Source organism: Dermacentor variabilis, chromosome 7 (assembly GCF_050947875.1).
Source record: "Dermacentor variabilis isolate Ectoservices chromosome 7, ASM5094787v1, whole genome shotgun sequence".
NCBI classification, from domain to species: Eukaryota; Metazoa; Arthropoda; class Arachnida; order Ixodida; family Ixodidae; genus Dermacentor; species Dermacentor variabilis.
Window position 1 is genome coordinate 9,145,554 of NC_134574.1, and position 20,615 is coordinate 9,166,168.

Below are 20,615 nucleotides of genomic sequence, written 5' to 3' on the forward strand. Positions count from 1 at the left end.
GAGTTGGACACTTTCATGTTTTATTGTTTCCTTGTTAGGTCATTTGTTACTTTGGAGAGCTTGCCTACCGGTTGCCTTGGTGCCTTGCCTCCCACTTCAATTGCTGCTTCTGAAGCCAGCCTAGTTGCGGTATCATTCATGACCTCTATGTGTTCTTCATCTCTTTGTTCTAAGCTGCATATTTGTTTGCAAGTACCAGCCTGAATTTATCTGCTTTTACCCTTACTTCCTCTAGGTTGACCTGTTTCTTCTTGACCAGTTTTACTTTTTCTCTCTACAAATTGAGGTGATTCCTAGCCCTCACTAACCTATGATTACTGCACTTTACCCTACCTATCACTTCTACATCCTGCACTATGCTGGGATCATCAGAAAATATTAAATCAATTTCGTTTCTTATTTCACCATTAGGGCTTTTCCAGGTCCACTTTCTGTTGATACGGTTCCTGAAAAAGATGTGGATTATTCGCAGCTTATTCCTTTCTGCGAATTCTACCAGCATCTCTCCTCTAGCATTCCTAGAATCGACGCCGTAGTTGCCAATTGCTTGTTCACCAGCTTGCTTTTTCCCCACTTTTTTGCATTGAAGTCACCCATTACTACAGTATATTGAGTTTGCGCTTTTCTCATCGCTAATTCAACATCTTCATAAAACTGATCTACTTCATCATCATCGTGACTGAATTCATTTTTTCATGCTACCTTTAATCTATATCTCTTATTGAGTTCGATTACAACTACTGCTACCCTCTCATTAATGCTGTAGAATTTGTCAATGTTGACCGCTATGTCGTTATGGATTAGGAATCCTACCCCGTAATGCTTCTTATCTGGGATACCTCTATAGCTGAGGACATGGCCTTTAGTCAGCACTGTATAAGCTTCACCAGTTCTTCTAACCTCACTAAGGCCAATGATATCCCCAACAATATCTGATAGTTCCTCAAAGAGCCCTGCTAATAGTCTCACTCAACAGACTTCGTTGAACATACGTTAGGAAGTCAGGAATGGTATGCGTCATTTCACCTTCAGTAGTGCCGTCTTCGATCAGTCAGATATGGTTTGTACATTTTGTGCGTGGAAGTAATTGACGGCCCTGCTACCGCCGCGCTCGCAATACAATTTCCGGGAATACAAACAAAAATATGCAATAAAGAATAACTGTAAATGTAGACGAAAGGAATGGGCACAAATACGGTCGTTCTGGTGTGATTAAAAACTGTGTGTTAACTTTACGAGCGGTGTCGCTACGTGCATTTTTGTTCCTTATTCTTTGCATGAATACTGCAAAACCTTCTCGTCACTTTTCTCTGTTCCTTTGTGTGGAAATTTTGCATCATCAAAAAAAGCCCGTTTTGGCAACGCCCTTTGTAAGTTTCTGCAGATATATTCTTGAACATTTGTAGTGTTATGGAGTGTGCAGTGCTAACATATATTTTACGTATTAGGTCCCCCGAATATGTTTGCAAGATTATAAGCAAGCTTGTATGTATGTAGGCTTACAGAGAGACAATTTCGGCATGTGCAGATGTTCGGAATTTGTCCACGTTATATTTTCTAGTGTTGTCACTAGAAAGTATGTGCAGGCTGTGTCACTAGTGTATTGCAAAGTTCTTTTCGTAAAGCTTTGATGCCTAAGAGATCTGTTGATTTATTCGATCTCTGCGCGTTTTGCTCGTCGTCATAGGTTGCACGATATAATGTTGATTCTCAGTGGTCCTAACATCGTGGTTTGCAAATCTCACGCGCGCATGCATCCTTGACACAAAAGGAATCGTTTTCCTTAAAATTACTCACCTGCTGTAAAGTTGCAATAGCCTTTCTCCAATCTGGGGAAAAACTGGAAAGCAAAACTTTCTATACAATAAAGGCTTGCTGCAAAACACAGGTCCACTAATAAACTGAGAATGTCACTGGTAATCAGTACAGCAGAAAGTCACTAATTCATTAGTTTTAAAGGAAAAGAAAGCAGTTGATTCTGTTCAACAGAAATTCCATTAACAAGAACCTTTGTTCTAGAGCTCAGCTGTAATCAGTGCTGGCATACTAATTTGATGTTCCTTTTAATAAGAGCAGATCGTGCTGTACATTTTTGTTATGCAATGCTAGTGTACTCCGGAGCATGTACAGCACCATATTTGCTTGTCCAAAATTTGTAAGCAATAAATTACGTGAAAAATTTTCTGATTCGATATTTGGCTTTTATTTATTGATTTGATTCGAAATCTACTATTCTGTATACACACCCCCAATTTTTACAATTCAAAGAGCGTTGTGTTCTGCTTGGCTAAGCACTAAAAATGGTTTGAACCATAGCATGTAACAAAACTAGATTTTGCATGCCTTTAACAGCTGCAGTTACTGCTCACTGAGACGGCAACAGCATTCATTAGCAACTGCAGTGGTATGGTTGCAGTAAGTCGAGCAGCTGATCTCATTGATATCTCTTCTCAATGACATTGTCTTTTCCACTCTGAAAGTTTATCTAGCTTATCTAGTGTCAGTAACAAATTGGCCTAACAGCCAAATCGGGAGCTTCACCAGAAATCTTGATTCCACGGAGCCCCTTAAAGCAAGGTTTCAGCTGCAGAACACAACTGCATGGCCGATTCAGAAATGCAAGTGTCTCTGTCGAGGTGGCCGTAGTTAACAGCACATACCCATATGAATATGGTGTAAATATTGTCTATTGTAAAGGCTACTCAACAATAGACCATATTCGCACTATCAATCAGGTGATAGAGAAATGTGCGGAATACAACCAACCCTTATATATAGCTTTCATTGATTACTAGAAAGCATTTGATTCAGTCGAAACCTCAGCAGTCATGGAGGCATCACGGAATCAGCATTACGGCATTACGGACAAGCCGTATGTAAAAATAGTGAAAGATATATATAGCAGCTCCACAGCCACCGTAGCCCTACATAAAGAAAGCAACAAAATCCCAATAAAGAAAGGCGTCAGGCAGGGAGATACGATCTCTCCAATGCTATTCATGGCATGTATACAGGAGGTATTCAGAGACCTGGACAGGGAAGAATTGGGGATAAGAATCAATAGAGAATACCTTAGTAATTTGCGATTCGCTGATGATATTGCCTTGCTACTATTAGTAACTCAGGGGACCAATTGCAATGCATGCTCACTGACCTGGAGAGGCAAAGCAGAAGGTTGGGCCTAAAAATTAATCTGCAGAAAACTAAAGTAATGTTTAACAGTCTCGGAAGAGAACAGCAGTTTACGATAGGTAGCGAGGCACTGGAAGTGGTAAGGGAATACATCTACTTAGGACAGGTAGTGACCGCGGATCTGGATCATGAGACTGAAATAATCAGAAGAATAAGAATGCGCTGGGATGCATTTGGCAGGCACTCTGAGATCATGAACAGCAGGTTGCCATTATCCCTCAAGAGAAAACTGTATAATAGCTGTGTCTTACCACTACTCACCTACGGAGCAGAAACCTGGAGGCCTATGAAAAGGGTTCTACTTAAATTGAGGACGACGCAACGACCTATGGAAAGAAGAATGATGGGTGTGACGTTAAGTGATAAGAAAAGAGCAGATTGGGTGAGGGAACAAACGCGAGTTAATGACATCTTAGTTGAAATCAAGAAAAAGAAATGGGAGGGGGGGCATGGGCAGGACATGTAAGGAGGAGGGAAGATAACCAATGGTCATTAAGGGTTACGGACTGGATTCCAAGGGAAGGGAAGCATAGCAGGGGGCGGCAGAAAGTTAGGTTGGCGGATGAGATTAAGAATTTTGCAGGGACAACATGGCCACAATTAGTACATGAATGGGGTAGTTGGAGAAGTATGGGAGAGGCCTTTGCCCTGCAGTGGGCGTAACCAGGCTGATGATGATGATGACTCATCGTCTATCCCCATTCTTGCACACAACTCCTGAGTTGTGACAATCTGCTAATTGGAAGCTCTGATTGAAGCAGTTATTCGAACGATCATGCAAACTATCAAGCACCCGTTGTTGTGTTGTATGCTTGAAGTGTTTCATGCTGAACTAGTAACTGTATTTTTCTTTCAGTTCAGGTTCTGTTCAAGTTCAGGCACATTCTATTGATTTGGATTCAGTTCTGCCGAGAATTTCAGTTTCGGTACAATTTTCTGTTGGCGCTCGGTTCGACACCCTGGTTATAACTAAGAAAACATAAATTGCAGTTTTGCTCAAAAGGCAAAGCACTAATTGCTGTAGTGATATGCAGCTATACGCTGTTTTACCAACTGTGTAAACTGCTCTAAACATTTGCCTAATATCTTATTAGCAAGGTGTAATGTGCGCACAGGCAAACATTTCACTCAATTTCACTCAACGTTCTGTGATGAAGAGCGGCATCAGCAGCGAACAAATTCCCCTTCGTGCCACCTCTTGCTTCAGTGCGAACTAGGTGTGAGAACATGGCGCATACGAAGCCATCAACTATCTCGGCTTGGCTAGCCTTCGAACCCAGCTCGTATTACCTCCAAGATAAAATGTGCATAGCTTCAGCCAGAGTAGAGGTGCGCACGAGAAGACACCGCTGCAGAAAGCCTTCTCGGCTCACCCTTGCATGCTTTCCTTGCACCTGCGGCATACGACCTGCGGTCATGATCTCATCGCACTTGGACTTTATATGGAGCCTCATGGGGATACTGATGGGGGAAATTCACCTGGAGTGTCCATATAATTGCTGTCGCAATAAAAATTGTGCACCTAACATCACCTTTTATTGTTATTTCACACCATATTCAAGTTAACAGCAATAAAGCAGACAACTCAGATTTCAACCTTTCTGCCCGTTATCCTTCTTGCTGACTAAATATTTTGGCTCCATTTGTAACATCTCTCAGAGCTTTAAAGTATGCAGTGCGCCTGAGTGTGTATGTATATGCCTTCTGGTCTTCTCTGTGTGCAGACGACGTCCGAGGTATGTGGTGTGCAGTTTGCCTTCTCCTGCGTAGAGTGGACATTGCCCAGCATAGTGAATGAGGTAGTACACCGCTATCAAGGGTCAGTGACCTTGTGTGCCTGAGGTGGGGATGACGCAGCAGTGGACGGCACATGGAGGCGGGGCTGCCTGGGGCTGATGGTGGTCGCCTCTAGGCTGCTGGATGGCATCGCACGGACGAGCTGTGTTCGCTGCTAAGGGGGAATGGCACGCACGCTGGGCAGTCGTGTTTTGCACAGACGGTGGGAAATCAACTGCATGTCTCCTAAGGCCTTTTTTTTTTTCATTGTCACTGATGAATTTCTTTTTCTTTCATGCTTAAATTTTTCAAGAATCGTAAGGCACAAAACCAATGGATAGTTCTAGCTTCTATGTAAATGTATTACCATTTATGGAATACCTGACTTATGTACTGCAGTTGCTATCTTGTGACACTGTGTCCATCCACAGTATGGTACAAATCATTCTTTTACATAAGTGTTATCTACAATGCAAAAAATAACTGCTTATTAATATAATGTCACTGTCAATTCATTACACCAACTTCTAAGTAGAATGTTGCTTCAATAATAGCTCTGTATCCGTTATGTTTAAACTCTAGGCCGCAAGTTGCACCACCAACTCTGGCTGCTCGCGCAGACTTCTCTGCTGACTATACTCACTAAACCGCGATACGTTTACAGAAGCGCTGAAACTCTCAAATATCCATTGTAGTCCCTAAACAGGGTGTATATACCAGCAGTAGTATTGACAGTCGTAATAGGGATGCGTTGCAGTTAGTTTAATGTGACCAGAAGACAGCCTTACACTTTGAAAGCAGAAGGCCAAGTTGAGTGAAGCATGACAGAATATTAAAAAAATTTGATTATCCTTTAACAGCAATCATGCGATTTAGATGAATAGGACGAGTGGAATTGAGAGAGGTCATGTGCAATCTACGAGATTAGTAGCACAAGCAAGAAACTGAGGTTTCTCAAGAAAAGTAACTGCATTGACATTCCATGTGAAGGTTTCTGAGGCAAAATACAGACAACTTAGAAGGAGGTGATGTTCAGGTGGGGTCTACACACTCTCATTCTCTCTTGAGGAAAATTGCCTTCTCTCAACACAAGGAAGGGCTTGAATAGCCATATTTGTTCGCTTGTACCAGTTGCAAAGCTCTGCATTGTGTTTCGCATGTGCTCCAAGTATCAGTCCAAGTGGTTTATCTGACTTGCATGTAACCAGTTAAAAAATGGGTGAGAGGATATAATTGCTGCCAGAAACACAGAGGGACAGGAAAAAAGAAAAGTGGGTCACTTCTGTCGATGTTTGGCAACATTTGGTTTCATGTTTTGGCAACATTTACTCTTCAACAAGCACCAACTAAGCCTAAACTGACCGATTGCTTCTCCAGTCTGTCACCTGATAAATTATACTCAAATGGCAACATCTGACTGGTACCAAAAAAAAAAAAAGGTGCTAATGAGAAATGCTGTTTATTTGGTTTTCCTTGCACTGTGTTCGTAGAATCACTTTCTTTTTCTTTTGCTCTTGGCAATGATTGGTAAGGAAGTTGCCATTAAGTAGTTAGCTTTGTTTTCGATAAGCGATGCACTAATCTGCAGGTAGCCATGCTTTTCACCTGCTCACCATGCTCAGGTTCTCAAATATGGGTTTTATGGCTAATTCTGTAACTGGAATGATTGAAGAACTCCATCAAGGAACAGCTTATGAGCTGGTGCCTTGGATGCCAATTAATTCTGTCATTGTAAATTTAGTTTAACTACATTTTTTTTATCTTTGGAATCACTAAAAGTGTACAGCACCATAACTAATTTAGAACTTTCAATTCTTTAGTGAGTTTTCTGAATCTTACAGAGTGTGTTCTCTATGCTAGTACTCGCATCAAAAACATCAGCTACTTCACGTCTAGTATACTTTAAAGCACACCTATCCAGCCTGTTGAGAAATATGTGCGGCGTTAAAAATTCTCAAAATCAATGAAACGAAGTGAACCCGCTGCACAACACTGAGAGCGAACACCCACTTTCCAACTCATTTGCTAAGGTGCTTTAAATGTGTTGCAAACTAATGCCAACTAATCACACTCATTCTTCCACGCTTTACAAAAACGTCGTGGTTGTTCCGTATATCCATGGCATATCGCACCGACTGAAAAGGATTGGCCAGCAGGCCAATGTAGAAGTGTTTTTTTTTTTTTCGCTCCCAATAAACTGCAATCTTTGTGCAGATTGACTATTGCGTGTGCCCCAAAGAGCCTGCTTGCAAAAAGAGACGTTAGTCAAAATTCGTTTAATGGGCAGAAGGAATAGTTTAGAATCTGCCTTTGAACTGTGGGTGTAACTATGTTGGTCAGAGCAGACGATGACTGGCTACGGGAGCATCACTACATTGTGATAGAAATGAAAGGGGGTTTTTACACGCCCTCTGTAGAAATTTTATGCGTGACCAGGCAAACGCCGCAAATATGGTCTCATGTAAACCGGTATATAGTGCATACTCAATCACCGGCAGAAATCGTAATCAGTTAACCCGGGAAATCATTAAAGTGGAATCGATCGACAGGTGTGGTGACACCTGTGACTCAAAACCATCCATCTCCCTTTCCAGCAAGGAGCTATCCTTCTTGCGCAGTGATAGGCATTTTCTGCGGACTGTACATACATGCTGTGTCACAGATTCTGCTGTATATGTGGTCACCTGCTTCAAGATAAAGCACTGTTGTAAGCCTGTGTTCGTGTGTCTCAGCCTCTTCTTCGTCCTCGTCTTGTGTGCAAAAAGCTGCATTCATGTCTACAAGGGGCACTCCAGCTGCACTCGAATGGTTGTTTCCATTTGCCCGACTTGAAATCAGTGTTCGCAATACCAGTATGGCCTTCAGAGCAGCAGAAAATCTGGTCGCTTTCCAATCAAATGACCCCGCCCTTTTCCACAGTTGCGCGCTTGTAAATGGAGGAGTCTCGTTTCGTTTGCAGAGACTCTCACAGTAAAACCTTGTTAAACCGTATACGCTTAAACAGCCATCATCATCATCAGCCTGGTTACGCCCACTGCAGGGCAAATACCTCTACAGGGCAATTAGTACAACCCCGGTCATGTACTAATTGTGGCCATGTCGTCCCTGCAAACTTCTTAATCTCATCTGCCCACCTAACTTTCTGCCGCCCCCTGCTACGCTTCCCTTCCCTTGGAACCCAGTCCGTAACCCTTAGTGACCATCGGTTATCTTCCCTCCTCATTACATGTCCTGCCCATGCCCATTTCTTTTTCTTGATTTCAACTAAGATGTCATTAACTCGCATTTGTTCCCTCACCCAATCTGCTCTTTTCTTATCCCTTAACGTTACACCCATCATTTCTCTTTCCATAGCTCGTTGCGTCCTCAGTTTAAGTAGAACCCTTTTCGTAAGCCTCCAGGTTTCTGCCCCGTAGGTAAGTACTGGTAAGACCCAGCTATTATACAGTCTTCTCTTGAGGGATAATGGCAACCAGCTGTTCATGATCTGAGAATGCCTGCCAAACGGACCCTAGCCCGTTCTTCTGATTATTTCAATCTCATGATCCGGATCCGCGGTCACTACCTGCCCTAAGTAGATGTATTCCCTTACCACTTCCAGTGTCTCGCTACCTATCGTAAGCTGCTGTTCTCTTCCGAGACTGTTAAACATTAGTTTTCTGCAGAATAATTTTTAGAACCACCCTTCTGCTTTGCCTCTCCAGGTCAGTGAGCATGCATTGCAATTGGTATCCTGAGTTACTAAGCAAGGCAATGTCATCGGCGAATCGCAGGTTACTAAGGTATTCTCTATTGATTCTTGTCTCCAATTCTTCCCTGTCCAGGTCTCTGAATACCTCCTGTAAACATGCCATGAATAGCATTGGAGAGATCATATCTCCCTGCCTGACGCCTTTATTGGGATTTTGTTGCTTTCTTTGTAGAGGACTACGGTGGCTGTGGAGCCGCTATAGATATCTTCCAGTATTTTTACATGTGGCTCTTCTACACCCTGATTCCGTAATGCCTCCATGACTGCAGAGGTTTCGACTGAATCAAACGTTTTCTCGTAATCAATGAAAGCTATATATAAGGGTTGGTTATATTCCGCACATTTGTCTATCACCTGATTGATAGGGTGAATATGGTCTATTGTTGGGTAGCCTTTACGGAATCCTGCCTGGTCCTTTGCTTGACAGAACTCTAAGGTGTTCCTGATCCTATTTGCGATTACCTTAGCAAATACTTTGTAGGCAATGGACAGTAAGCTGATCGGTCTATAATTTTTCAAGTCTTTGGCGTCCCCTTTCTTATGTATTAGGATTATTTTAGCGTTCTTCCAAGATTCCGGTATGCTCTAAGTCATGATGCATTGCATATACAGGGTGGCGAGTTTTTCTAGAACAATCTGCCCACCATCCTTCAACAAATCTGGTGTTACCTGATCCTCCGCAGCTGCCTTCCCCCTTTGCGTAGCTCCCAAGGCTTTCTTTACTTCTTCCGGCATTAATTGTGGGATTTCAAATTCCTCTAAACTATCCTCTCTTCCATTATCGTCGTGAGTGCCACTGGCATTGTATGAATCTATATGGAACTCCTCAGCAACTTGAACTGTTTCATCCATATTAGTAATGATATCCCCGGCTTTGTCTCTTAACGCGTACATCTGATTCTTGCCTATTCCTAGTTCCTTCACTGCTTTTAGGCTTCCTCCATTCCTGAGAGCATGTTCAATTCTATCCATATTATACTTCCTTATGTCAGCTGTCGTACGCCTGTTGATTAACTTGGAAAGTTCTGCCAGTTCTATTCTAGCTGTAGGGTTAGAGGCTTTCACATGTTGGCATTTCTTGATCAGATCTTTCGTCTCCTGCGATAGCTTACTGGTATCCTGTCTAACGGAGTTACCACCGACTTCTATTGCACACTCCTTAATGATGCCCACAAGATTGTCGTTCATTGCTTCAACCATTGTCCTCTTCCTGAGTTAAAGCCGAATACCTGTTCTGTAGCTCGATCTGGAATTCCTCTATTTCCCCTCTTACCGCTAACTCATTGATCGGCTTCTTATGTACCAGTTTCTTCTGTTTCCTCCTCAGGTCTAGGCTAATTCGAGTTCTTACCATCCTATGGTCACTGCAGCGCACCTTGCTGAGCACGTCCACATCTTGTATCGACAAACAGTAGTTTCGTCTTAAAAGTAGTAAAGTCAAATCCCCGACTCAGCAGCCATTGAACATAATGTGTTTTGCATCCCCCTAAACAGTACCAGCTTATTGCATTTGCATCGGTTAACACGTATTGTTTCCACTTTTTGACTCTCAAACATGACGGTGTGTCATCTCCAACTGGTCTCCCGGCAGAGCAACAAGCCTCAGAGTTCAGAATTGCGTATTAGAACAACGGCCTCCAGATGCCCTGTGGGTTTGCATGTGAAGCCACATCAACATCACCATCATTTCGGCGCCATGCCAGAGAGCATTGTGGCGTCGTGCAAACAAGGACTCGTGTCATGCCGAAGCTTGGATAAAAAAAAAGACACTGGATGCTCAGCATTAGAAGAAAAAGTAGACATTGTTTGTGCTATCGAACATGACATGAAGAAGTCAATGCTGGCATACGACAGGGATCTGCTGTTGACTACGGTGTGTGGCATTTGGAATGCAAAGTTGCTCGGCAGCGCTGCTGCGACTGCGAAGAGATGTCAGCTATGAGGTTCGACTTTTCGCCATTGTTGTGTCTGTTGCCGAAGTGTCGCCTAGCGACAGTGATGAGCACGACACGGAAAGTGACAGCAGAGGCAATTCAGGCCTGACAGTGGCAGGAGCTGCGCGTTACGTCAGCCTCATGAATTCCATCATCACGACGAGAACAGCACCCTGCAATGAAGAAGGTGCCCCGTGACATCTGCAGCGCTACCGCGCCCATGCACGGAGAATCATCATCATCATCAGCCTGGCTACGCCCACTGCAGGGCAAAGCCTTCTCCCATACTTCTCCAACTACCCCGGCCATGTGCTTATCATGGCCATGTTGTCCTTGCAAACATTAATCTCATCCACCCAGCTAACTTTCTGCCGCCCCCTGCTATGCTTCCCTTGCACGGAGTATATTCAATTCTAACGAGGAATATGCCATGCGTGTGTTTGCCAAGAAGAGGGGGTTGGCCGAAACGATGGCTCGCAGCTTCAGTAAGTTTGAGGTCGCGGTTGTCGCTGTTATGCCACGGCAGCATCAAACGAAAATAACACTTTTGTTGCGCGAAGTGGATAAATACTGCATGTCTTTTTTCCTTTCATCACACTCTCTCTGAGTTGCGTTTTTGACAGGTAAGTGGGCGATCTCATGCTATTTCCGTTAAGCAGTACTACCGTTTAGTGTGTACTTTTTTCGAGCTCCGACAAACTCCGGTTTAACAAGGTTTCACTGTATTATCAAAATGGCATGGGGTCTGTTTCCAGCAGTTCACTTCAGCTTTCGCTTCCTCCCTTCTCACTACTCCTAAAAGCAACCGGCTGTTAAATTGGCACAAGATATCTTGTACTTGGATGCAGAGTGCCTCCAGAATTGGAGCACTCAAATTCGAAGGATCGCAGAGATCATCTGAAGATGCCTTAACTTTGGTTTCCTTTCTAGCTTCATGCTACCCTCCAGTGGATGACATTTAGAAACATTTAAGCTGGGCAGCTTGGGACTTGACATACAGAAATTGTCGACAAATCCATGGACCACCCGTGATTCCCTAGTGACTGACCAATAGGAACAGTGGATTTCTTTTTAGCAATCCTGGTGTGAAACTCTGAGGGTAATGCATTCCAATTGCATTTGCTGATCAGTTATTCAAGGATGCACAGCACATTGTAGCATGTCATTATGTGACTTTGATGTAGCTGCTATACTACTCATAACGTAAGGTGAACTCGATTTCTTGGCGATGTACATTCTTAGTGCAGTTTAGATTAACCTGATAGTGCTCAGAGTTGTCAGACTGTTGTACGACATCCATTGGTGCGAACAACTGTTTGAACTCTGTGGTTTGATGTCACATCTGGCCAGCACCCACCGTGGTTGCTCAGTGGCTATTGCGTTGGGCTACTGAGCACAAGGTCGCGGGATCGAATCCCGGCCACGATGGCCGCATTTCGATGGAGGCGAAATGCGAAAACGCTCGTGTACTTAGATTTAGGTGCATGTTAAGGAACCCCAGGTGGTCAAAATTTCCGGAGTCCTCCACTATGGCGTGCCTCATAATCGGAAAGTGGTTTTGGCATGTTAAACCCCATAATTTAATTTTTTTTAACATCTGGCCAGGTGGGAATATACATGTCTGACCAGGTAGTAGTAAGTTCGTCAGAAGTGGGATTATTGCAAAAAAATAAGTGAGGTTAACAATGTTCAAAAGGCGTTTTGCAGACAGAAGCCAAAATGTTTAAATTTCAATAAGCCTTTTAGGGCATTGCAGAAATTTCAAAAACTTCTGAAGTACACTGGGTATTTTTTTTTATGTGTGTCTGCATGTGCAAAAACAACTTACATATGAGTTTAATCTGGGCTGTATTAGTAAATTATGCTTCCACAATACGAAAACAGCAACCCTTACTGCGACGGGAGTCTTTGTAACCAGAGAAAGACGGATGGCGGCACGGCCTTGAAGTTTCCACACTAGTGCCACAATGTTGTGAATTTAGGGAAATAACTTGAGCCTAGCTTATTGTTTCTTTGTTGAAATGTAGGCCAGTTAAACCTCAATATAATGAAGTTTTTGAAATAACAAAGTATTTCACTTTTTTTATAACTTCTTGTCCATAGAACACCACGTATTTAAAACTAAGTGTGTTTATGCACGATTTCAGTATAACAAAATTTCAGTGCCGTTGTGAAGGAATACCAAGACAACAAATTCAAGCTTTCACGGATGCAGATGGCCAAATGGTTGAATTACCAGCAGCCATGCAGCCGGCACACCCTGTTTTGGAGGTTGTCTGCCAAGCACGGGCATGCCGAGGTGGCTTGGCATTGTGTGCGCTGCCTTCCCGTGCGTATAGTGCTGGAGGTTGTGTAATCTAGAGTTTTGGAGACATGTTGAAGCGGGAGGCAGGTGAAGCATTTGCTACCACTGTTGGGGCTTTTTACGATAGCGTCATCTCACTGCAGGCTATCAGCAGCAGGGGCAGAGTGGGCACGAAAGCATGGCTGACTTCACTTCAGATTTTCAACATGAAGATGCCGTCGACACACTTATCTTTCGTCGCAGCCTCTCAAAGTGAACAAAATTAGTTTTTTTCCTCATTTGAATTCAATAAGTCGGCAAATTTTGCAGCCTCTTCCATGTAAGAAAAATCTATTGGCGACTGTACTTATTTGTATGGAACATCAAGTTTCAGTATAATGTAATTAACGTAAACAGATTGCTGATTTTAGCAACTTGGTTATGTCGAGGTTTAACTGTGCATTGTATTCTGAAGGGTCTAAAGACTGAACTCCTTGGTATTCAGACTGAAACTGCTTCATGGTATTACATTATTAGGGTGCACCAAAGCTTACCAATATTTTTTCTAGTGTTCAGAGGGTTTTGACTTAATTAGCGCACATGAAAACAGTCGGTCAAAAATGTTGTATGTGTAAAGAAGCTCAACATTTTGGTTAGCGTGGTCCTGCCTTGTTTCAACCTGAGCAGTAATCTATGCAGTCACATTGCAAGGACATTCGGGAAGTTTCTAGGTGGAGGCAGCAGCTGGAAGTAGGCTCGCATTGTGTCATGATCGGTTAAACTCTTGTATTCATTTGGCTACTGCCGCTCTATTGGTCCTTGCAACGTACATTCAGATGCAAGCCAAACTGAAGGAACTGCAAGCCAAGCTGCAGGATGAGGAAGGGGAAAAGAAGCTGCTGGAGCAGAAGTACGACGAGGTATGTGCACACTTTGGTTATTCTTGGGGCAGCACTATTTCTTGAACCTTGCCAGCGGAGTGAGAATTTAACTAACCTACCTCAACTACATAGCACTAAATTCCTTGAGGCAAGTTCAAGTACAGCAGACCCTTGTTTATATGATCCCGTTTCATACGATTTCCCCATGCAAACGTTCAGAATCGAGAACACAAGAAATGACCCAATACAGTTATGCTTCTCTTTTGCCAGTTATTATGTTCCTGGAAAACACAATATTTCAGGACTAATGTTCAGTACATCGCCAAACTGCAATTGTATAAGTTTTCTGGCTGCCAGATCCCATGTGATTTAGAAAATGCTCAGGGCAGCCACAATCAAGAGCAGTGTAGGTGCCTGCCACTGCAGCTTCCCCGCGGTACTTGCCCGCCCATGTCACGTGGAAATGCCAGCACACACTCAATTTCCTCTTTTGGCACCAGCAAATCCCCTCGCAGATCACAGGTTATCATTCACAGCTATCGCCACAAACCCTATTGCAATAAACATCTTCACTTACAGCACGGACCACTTCTAATGTTTCATATTGTTCATATTGCAGGACCAAGTGCAGTCAAACCTCGATATATCGAACACAGATATGTTTAATAATTGCATATATTGAACACTTTCTATATCACCTGGAAAATCGCATGCATTTTAAATTTTTTATTTCGAACGGGGTCGGACGTAAAATGGATATATCGAACTCCGCCACCCCAGACCACGTGCGCTCTGTTGGCAGGCGGTGAGCTTTACCGCAACACCCTCGAAGATAGCAGTGGCGTGAAGGGCGTTCCCGACTCCTACATATTATAGCTGTGCACATCGATTGCATTGACGGCGCCATTTGAACATAGCAGTGTACGCATGCAGCAGCTTGGCTAGTTCGGCAACGTCAACGACGCATTGCATTTGCTGCACTGACTCTTCCTTGGTGCTGCGCTCTGGGCGTGCTGTGCCTCGCGAGGAGTGGCAGTTTACATCCACAGAGACGTGTGAAAGCACGCGCTCACTGGGCTCACTCATAGACAGGCCTTGGCAGATGCCAATTAATACTTCGTTATTGACAGTGTTTCAACATGCGTCGATTAACGGACTTAGAGATCGCAGCAGTAGCGGCCAAATGAAGACACTGCCGAGGTTGATCCTGCAAGCACTGATGTTGCCATGGCCCTTCTACGCCACTACTGTAGCGCAATAGAAAGCACCGGCCTATATTGTGGATCATTTACACCATGTTGAGGATTCTGTGTTTAAGCATGTGGCTGTCAATAAGAAGCAGGCTACACTGCTGCAGTACTTTCAGTCAGATAAATACTTTGTGTGAAGCTTTGAGTGAGCATTTACTGCACCACGATTGGGGTGCGATCGGGGATCGTTGTTTCGAATACACATTCAAAGCACGCGGCCTAGGCCAGTTGTGTGTACGGCGCAACCGATCGCACACTCCGAACAATGATCCCGATCGTGCCCTTGGTTCATTAATTGATTTCCAGAAGTTCCTGACACATTTTTATGTGATTTTTTTATATTGAATTCTGGTGATATCGAATTGTTTCACAATCACCAAGCTGTTTGATATATCGAGGTTTGACTGTATAACTTTTCTGACTCCCGTTTACCCTTTTGTAGAACACCATATGCAGCTGAACCGGACTATATCGAACCTGTTTACATCGAATAACAATGGCAGCGACTCCCGATATATTGAATGTGAAGCAAAAAAAGCAAAAGTGCCCCAAGAAGTTGACTTTCCCTCACAGCGGCAGGGAAACCCGCCGACACATCCTCAGTGTGGTTTAGCCTGACGTAATAGTTCCGCGAAAACCTGCAAGGTGGCGAGAAGAAACTAAGAGAAAATGAGACATCCGCCCAGTCATAGCAATTTCTATAAAAGAAACCCATACGGGTTCCTCGACATAAAAACCTCGCAGTTGAAGAAAAACTCGTCCTGGTCCGGGACTCGAACCGGGGTCCACCGCCATTCCGGGGCAGCCGCTCTACCATCTGAGCTAACCAGGCGGCTAGCAGATGGCAGGGTGAAGTCGAATTTGTCAACAACTCGAAGCAAAGGCAAGATTTTGACGTAATAGTTCTGCGGAAACCCGTAAGGTGGACAGAAGTAATTAAACAAGGGAAAATCAGACATCCACCCATTTGTAGCAATTGCTACAAAGGAAATCCATATGGATTCCTCGAAAGAAAAACCTTGCAGTTAAAGAAAAACTCGTCCTGGTGCGGGACTCGAACTCGGGACCACCGCCATTCCGGGGCAGACGCTGTGCCATCTGGGCGGGGATTGGCGCATTGTCAGGCATTCAGTTGCCTTTTCGCCACCCCTTCCCACTGTACCACTGGATATGTATGCTTGAACTGATGTTTAAATAAACCATTCATCCATCCATCTGAGCTAACCAGGTGGCTAGCAGATGGCAGGGCGAAGTTGAATTTGTCAACTCGAAGCAAAGGCAAGATTTACCTTATTTAATTGCTTCTCTCCACCTTGCAGGTTTCTGCAGAACTATTACCGTATTTACACGATTGTAAGTCGACTCGAATGTAAGTCGACCCCCCCATATTGCTTGACCGAAAAAAAAAAAAAAAAAACCCGAGGGCGCATTCGATAACGAAAATTTATTAGTAGCTGACATAGTCACTGGACTACTCGTCTTCACTAGTGCTGTCATCATCGTTGCTGCGGTCCCACAGCGCGTCGTGGTCCAGCGAAATTTCAAATTTGGCAAACGACCGCACCAGGACATCTTGCAGAACAGCAGCCTACGCCAAATGCACCCAACCACGCGCAGCTGTCAGGGAGGCTCTTTTGACAGGTCCGGTTGGCGTAATTTCGCAGTCTTCTGCCGCCAGCCACTCGTACTCACGGCGGAGCAGAACCTTAAAATTAAGGCGAAGGTCCAGGCTTGTTTCATGACCACGTCACACTTCACTGGCAGGGACCGATCACGCATTTCAGCGACGCTGCCGCAAGCTTAGCCTACAGCTCCGCAAAGCGTCCAGACTTCAGCACGTGGGAAATTTCTCACTTGCCGCCACAGGGTGAAAATTTCGCTTCGCTGCAGTCGCCACTCTCGCACCACCCGCTTGGAAACATCGAAATTGCGGCCCGCTGCGCAGTGATTTGTTTCTTCGGCGTAAAGGATGGCAGCCCTTTTGAACGCTGCTGTGAACGAGTGCCGAAAGATTAGTGGGCCTGCTTAGTGACGACTGGGGAAGCATAGAAGTAGCACGTAGCCGGCAGTCAAGTGGAGCGCGTCAAAAAGTTGGTCAAACCAATGCCAATGCCTTTAAACAGAGAAAGAGAAACCCGCGAACGGTGTCTGCTCTTCCATGAACTACCGATACTCCCCGCAAGTGCCGCCGTTCTAAGGGTGCCGCCGCAAATAGGAACAGCGGCGCTTCCATCAACTATTGACACCCCCCCCCCCCCCCCCCATGAGTGTTGCATGCACTGTAAGACTCTCAAAAATGTTGAAAAACCCTTCCGAAAAGCAAACAAACACGCGGGATAGCGAAAAGATACGGGTAGGACCATAGAGCAAACATAAAATTGTAACTACCCTGTAGCTCTCGTTGGTATCGCTTTTTTTTGGCGGGGCCATGTTTTGGTTTCGATTGTAAGTCGACCCCCCAACTTCAGACTTTCAAATTTTAAAAAAGGGGTCGACTTACAATCGTGTAAATACGGTAGGTCCAGATCGTGCCTTTGGTTCGAGTTGTTGACAAATTCGACTGCGCCCTTCCATCTGCTAGCCGCCTGGTTAGCTGAGATGGTAGAGCGGCTGCCCCGGAAAGGTGGTGGTCCCAGGTTCGGTGTCCTGGACCAGGAAAAATTTTTCAACTGCAAATCTTTTCTTTCAAGGAACCTGTGTAGGTGTTCTTTGTAGCAATTGCTATGAACGAGTGGATGTCCGATTTTCCCTTTATGAATTATACCCTATATCGAACTAATGGGCATTTTTTTTTTTCCAAGTTTGACATAACCAGGTTTAACGGTGTACACATACCACTTATAGTGCATCTGCAAGAGCAAAATACCAGTTATAATGATGCGGTGGCCGCAAAATCTCAGACATGCGCGACGGCAAGGGCCCTTCTCAGCGGGGTGCACTGGCCGACAAGAGTGGCCGAGGGGATTGTGGACCAGGAGCAGATGAGCAAGGCAGCAGTGCCTTGTACGTATGCACTTGACGGGCACATGTGGGTTCCCTAGGCGAGGGAGAAGCCTTTGCTCTAGTCACTTGTCAGTGGTGCACACATCGCACTGAATGTGGATTGGCGTTATCACTCCTCGGCTGTTCAGCTTGTGTGCAGAAAGCAAGATAGTCGCCTACTGATTTTTCCTGACAATGATCGCAAAAGTACATAAATAATCAGGCAAGCTCAAAAAAAGAATTTCCAAAATTTCGTGATGGTTGAGGCAGCAAGTGCATTTTGCATTCGCCTGTCACTATGCACGTCATTGAAAAGTGCAGAAGTCACGTGTACGATCTTGACGACGCTTTCAATGTAAGCTGATTCCGCAAATTCAGTTCAGGCCATTCATTTTGTCCACGTGGGAACTTTCGCGATATTTGACGGCTGATCGCCTTCAAACTCAAACACCGTTTCACTCGCGCATCCATCAGTGCAGCCTGTGTGCTGGATCTCACATGCCTATGGCAATCTTTATATAATCGACTAAGGGTATGAACATATCAACATCGTGTCTATCAACTGGGCAAACCAGGAATTCTCAGGGATTTTGAGTAGTCTGTGAAATCTCTGGGAATTTGTGCCTCTATCAGGGAAAATTAGCTGTAATTTTATTGAAAGGGTCGAAAGTTGCGGTAATGCTGGCTTGAGTAACAGATGGGAATCATAGTGAATCGTCTTTGACGTACTGTCATCGGCTGGAGGTGTTGCCAGTGTTCAGTCAACAACCGACTTTTGGGATTCCCGATAATTTGGACCGCTTCTCAGCACCACCATGCACCCCATAGAGTCAATAAATCAAACCGTCTGAAATTTCGGACGCAAGAACTCTTCGCTGTCTGATTTTCAGTACTTTTTGCCTTGACCACAGGTCTGAAACGGCATTAATCAAAGCTACCACCGCTGCCATTTTGATTACCTCACCGCCTCCAACCGGCACTCTCGCACGCAGATCCGCTGGCAGCCGTAGCCACCACTGCGGCAACGCTAGGCCTAGCTGCTCCGACGTTCGCTATGAAGCTTCTTGCGGTTGGGTGCCGTGTGCTTCATTGAAAGAATTTGCCATTGTCAGCAATGGCACCGTCTCCGCCTTTGTGGTCCTCACGATTGGCTTCGAAGCTAGGAAAGCACAATGGGTTGCATACAATCCTGGTTCTCGAAAGTCAGCTTGCCTCGATACAACAATGTTACGCAGTGGAGCATACGCAAAAGTATTGCAGTGAAGCATAAGCGTGGCAAGGGGCTATTGCCACAGGACACAGTATGTATGCCTTAATTATACACTCGTGCACCCGGTATTTCCTGTCATAGTACGAGCGCAAATATGCCTAATACGTGTACCGACAGGCCTTCAGAGTGTTTTCGAATGCGCCTGTGGCGGATTGAGCCCTTAAGGGCAGTAAATGACACGCATTTATTTTTTCCAACTGGCCGATTTTTCGGACATTTTCGTGGCCCCTAGGGAGTCGAAAAATCGGGCTTAGACTGTGCAACTGACCAAGAAAATGCTTCAAATGGTCCATGGGGCGAACGAATGGTGGAAGGAGGACAAGAACAAAAATGACCTACACATTGGGGAATGAACAGGAAAGGAAGCATGCTGCTGCCGTTCTGAGCTCAAAAAACGAAGTGTTGGCTGATGCCGAGATGCAAGTGTCCCTCATCCAAACCAAAATAAACTTTTTAAAGCAGTGAAACACAACACTAAAGCGTCATGCATGGGCTGAGAGTATGTCAGGGCAGTTGAAGTTGACTTACGGGCTGTGAGGGAATTGACCTTCATGCTGTCTCTCGCTTTAATGTGGACTAAATGTTAAAAGCACAGCACATACGAAGCTGCCAGCACTGGGTGCACTTTGTCCACATCGCAGATCGCTTTCAAGATAATCGCGCTGTAAGCAGCAACTGCCGGAGTGGAAACACCCCCCCCCCCCGGGTCTCGTGCGTGAAAGAAGGCTGCTCGCTTCCGTCCCTCCTTCCTCCCTCGTGCATGCGACATTGAGCCACAATCGTCATCCGACTCTCGCAAGTCAGTTGTCAGGCCGTGTCAGCACGGCAAAAGTTAATTTCATATGCCTGATTTTGCCAAAAATTGCAGCTAATTTTGTCTGCTGTAGCCCTTTGAAAGTGAACTTTGTTGCATTAATAAAATAGGTAGAGCAAACTAAGGTTGAAATGTGGTCCATTATATCCTCCGTCTGTTGTACGTGGTTCCGTTGTGACAAGCGTAGACAGTAATTTGGTGTTCCCGTTACGAGGTTTACTCTTAAGGAGAACACCAAATTAGTATGTACTGGGGGGCTATTCTTTAGGCATCCACCTTGTGGACATGCCCACTTCTACCTCAGCCCAGCCAATCAGAACTTCAGCATCAGACGAAGTGGGCATGCCCTCTAGGTGGATGCTTAGAGAATACACACCTCACCCCCTGATTACAGCTCAGCTCTACATGAAGCTTAGGGCACATGAAGGTCTAGATTTTTTTTTTTTCTTCGATAGAACATCTGTTGAATTTGATCAAATGC

General features: G+C 44.7%; 1 protein-coding gene across 21 annotated transcripts in view; it reads left to right on the top strand.

Moving 5' to 3' along the window:
• LOC142587302 (uncharacterized) overlaps nt 1-20,615 on the top strand; it is a 410,079-nt gene that overhangs the window by 303,564 nt on the left and 85,900 nt on the right. For 16 of the 21 annotated variants that reach the window (XR_012829442.1, XM_075698179.1, XM_075698189.1 and 13 more), the window contains 2 exons: nt 4,917-4,991; nt 13,774-13,857. The exons of 1 other annotated variant lie outside the window; for it this stretch is intronic. Coding sequence is in view for 19 of the 20 variants with exons in the window: in XM_075698179.1 (XP_075554294.1) it covers nt 4,917-4,991; nt 13,774-13,857 (159 nt within the window). In the remaining variant the exon portion in view is untranslated. The remainder of the gene's footprint in view (nt 1-4,916; nt 4,992-13,773; nt 13,858-20,615) is intronic. 4 more of the 21 variants (XM_075698181.1, XM_075698186.1, XM_075698183.1 and 1 more) reach the window with 2 other exon arrangements.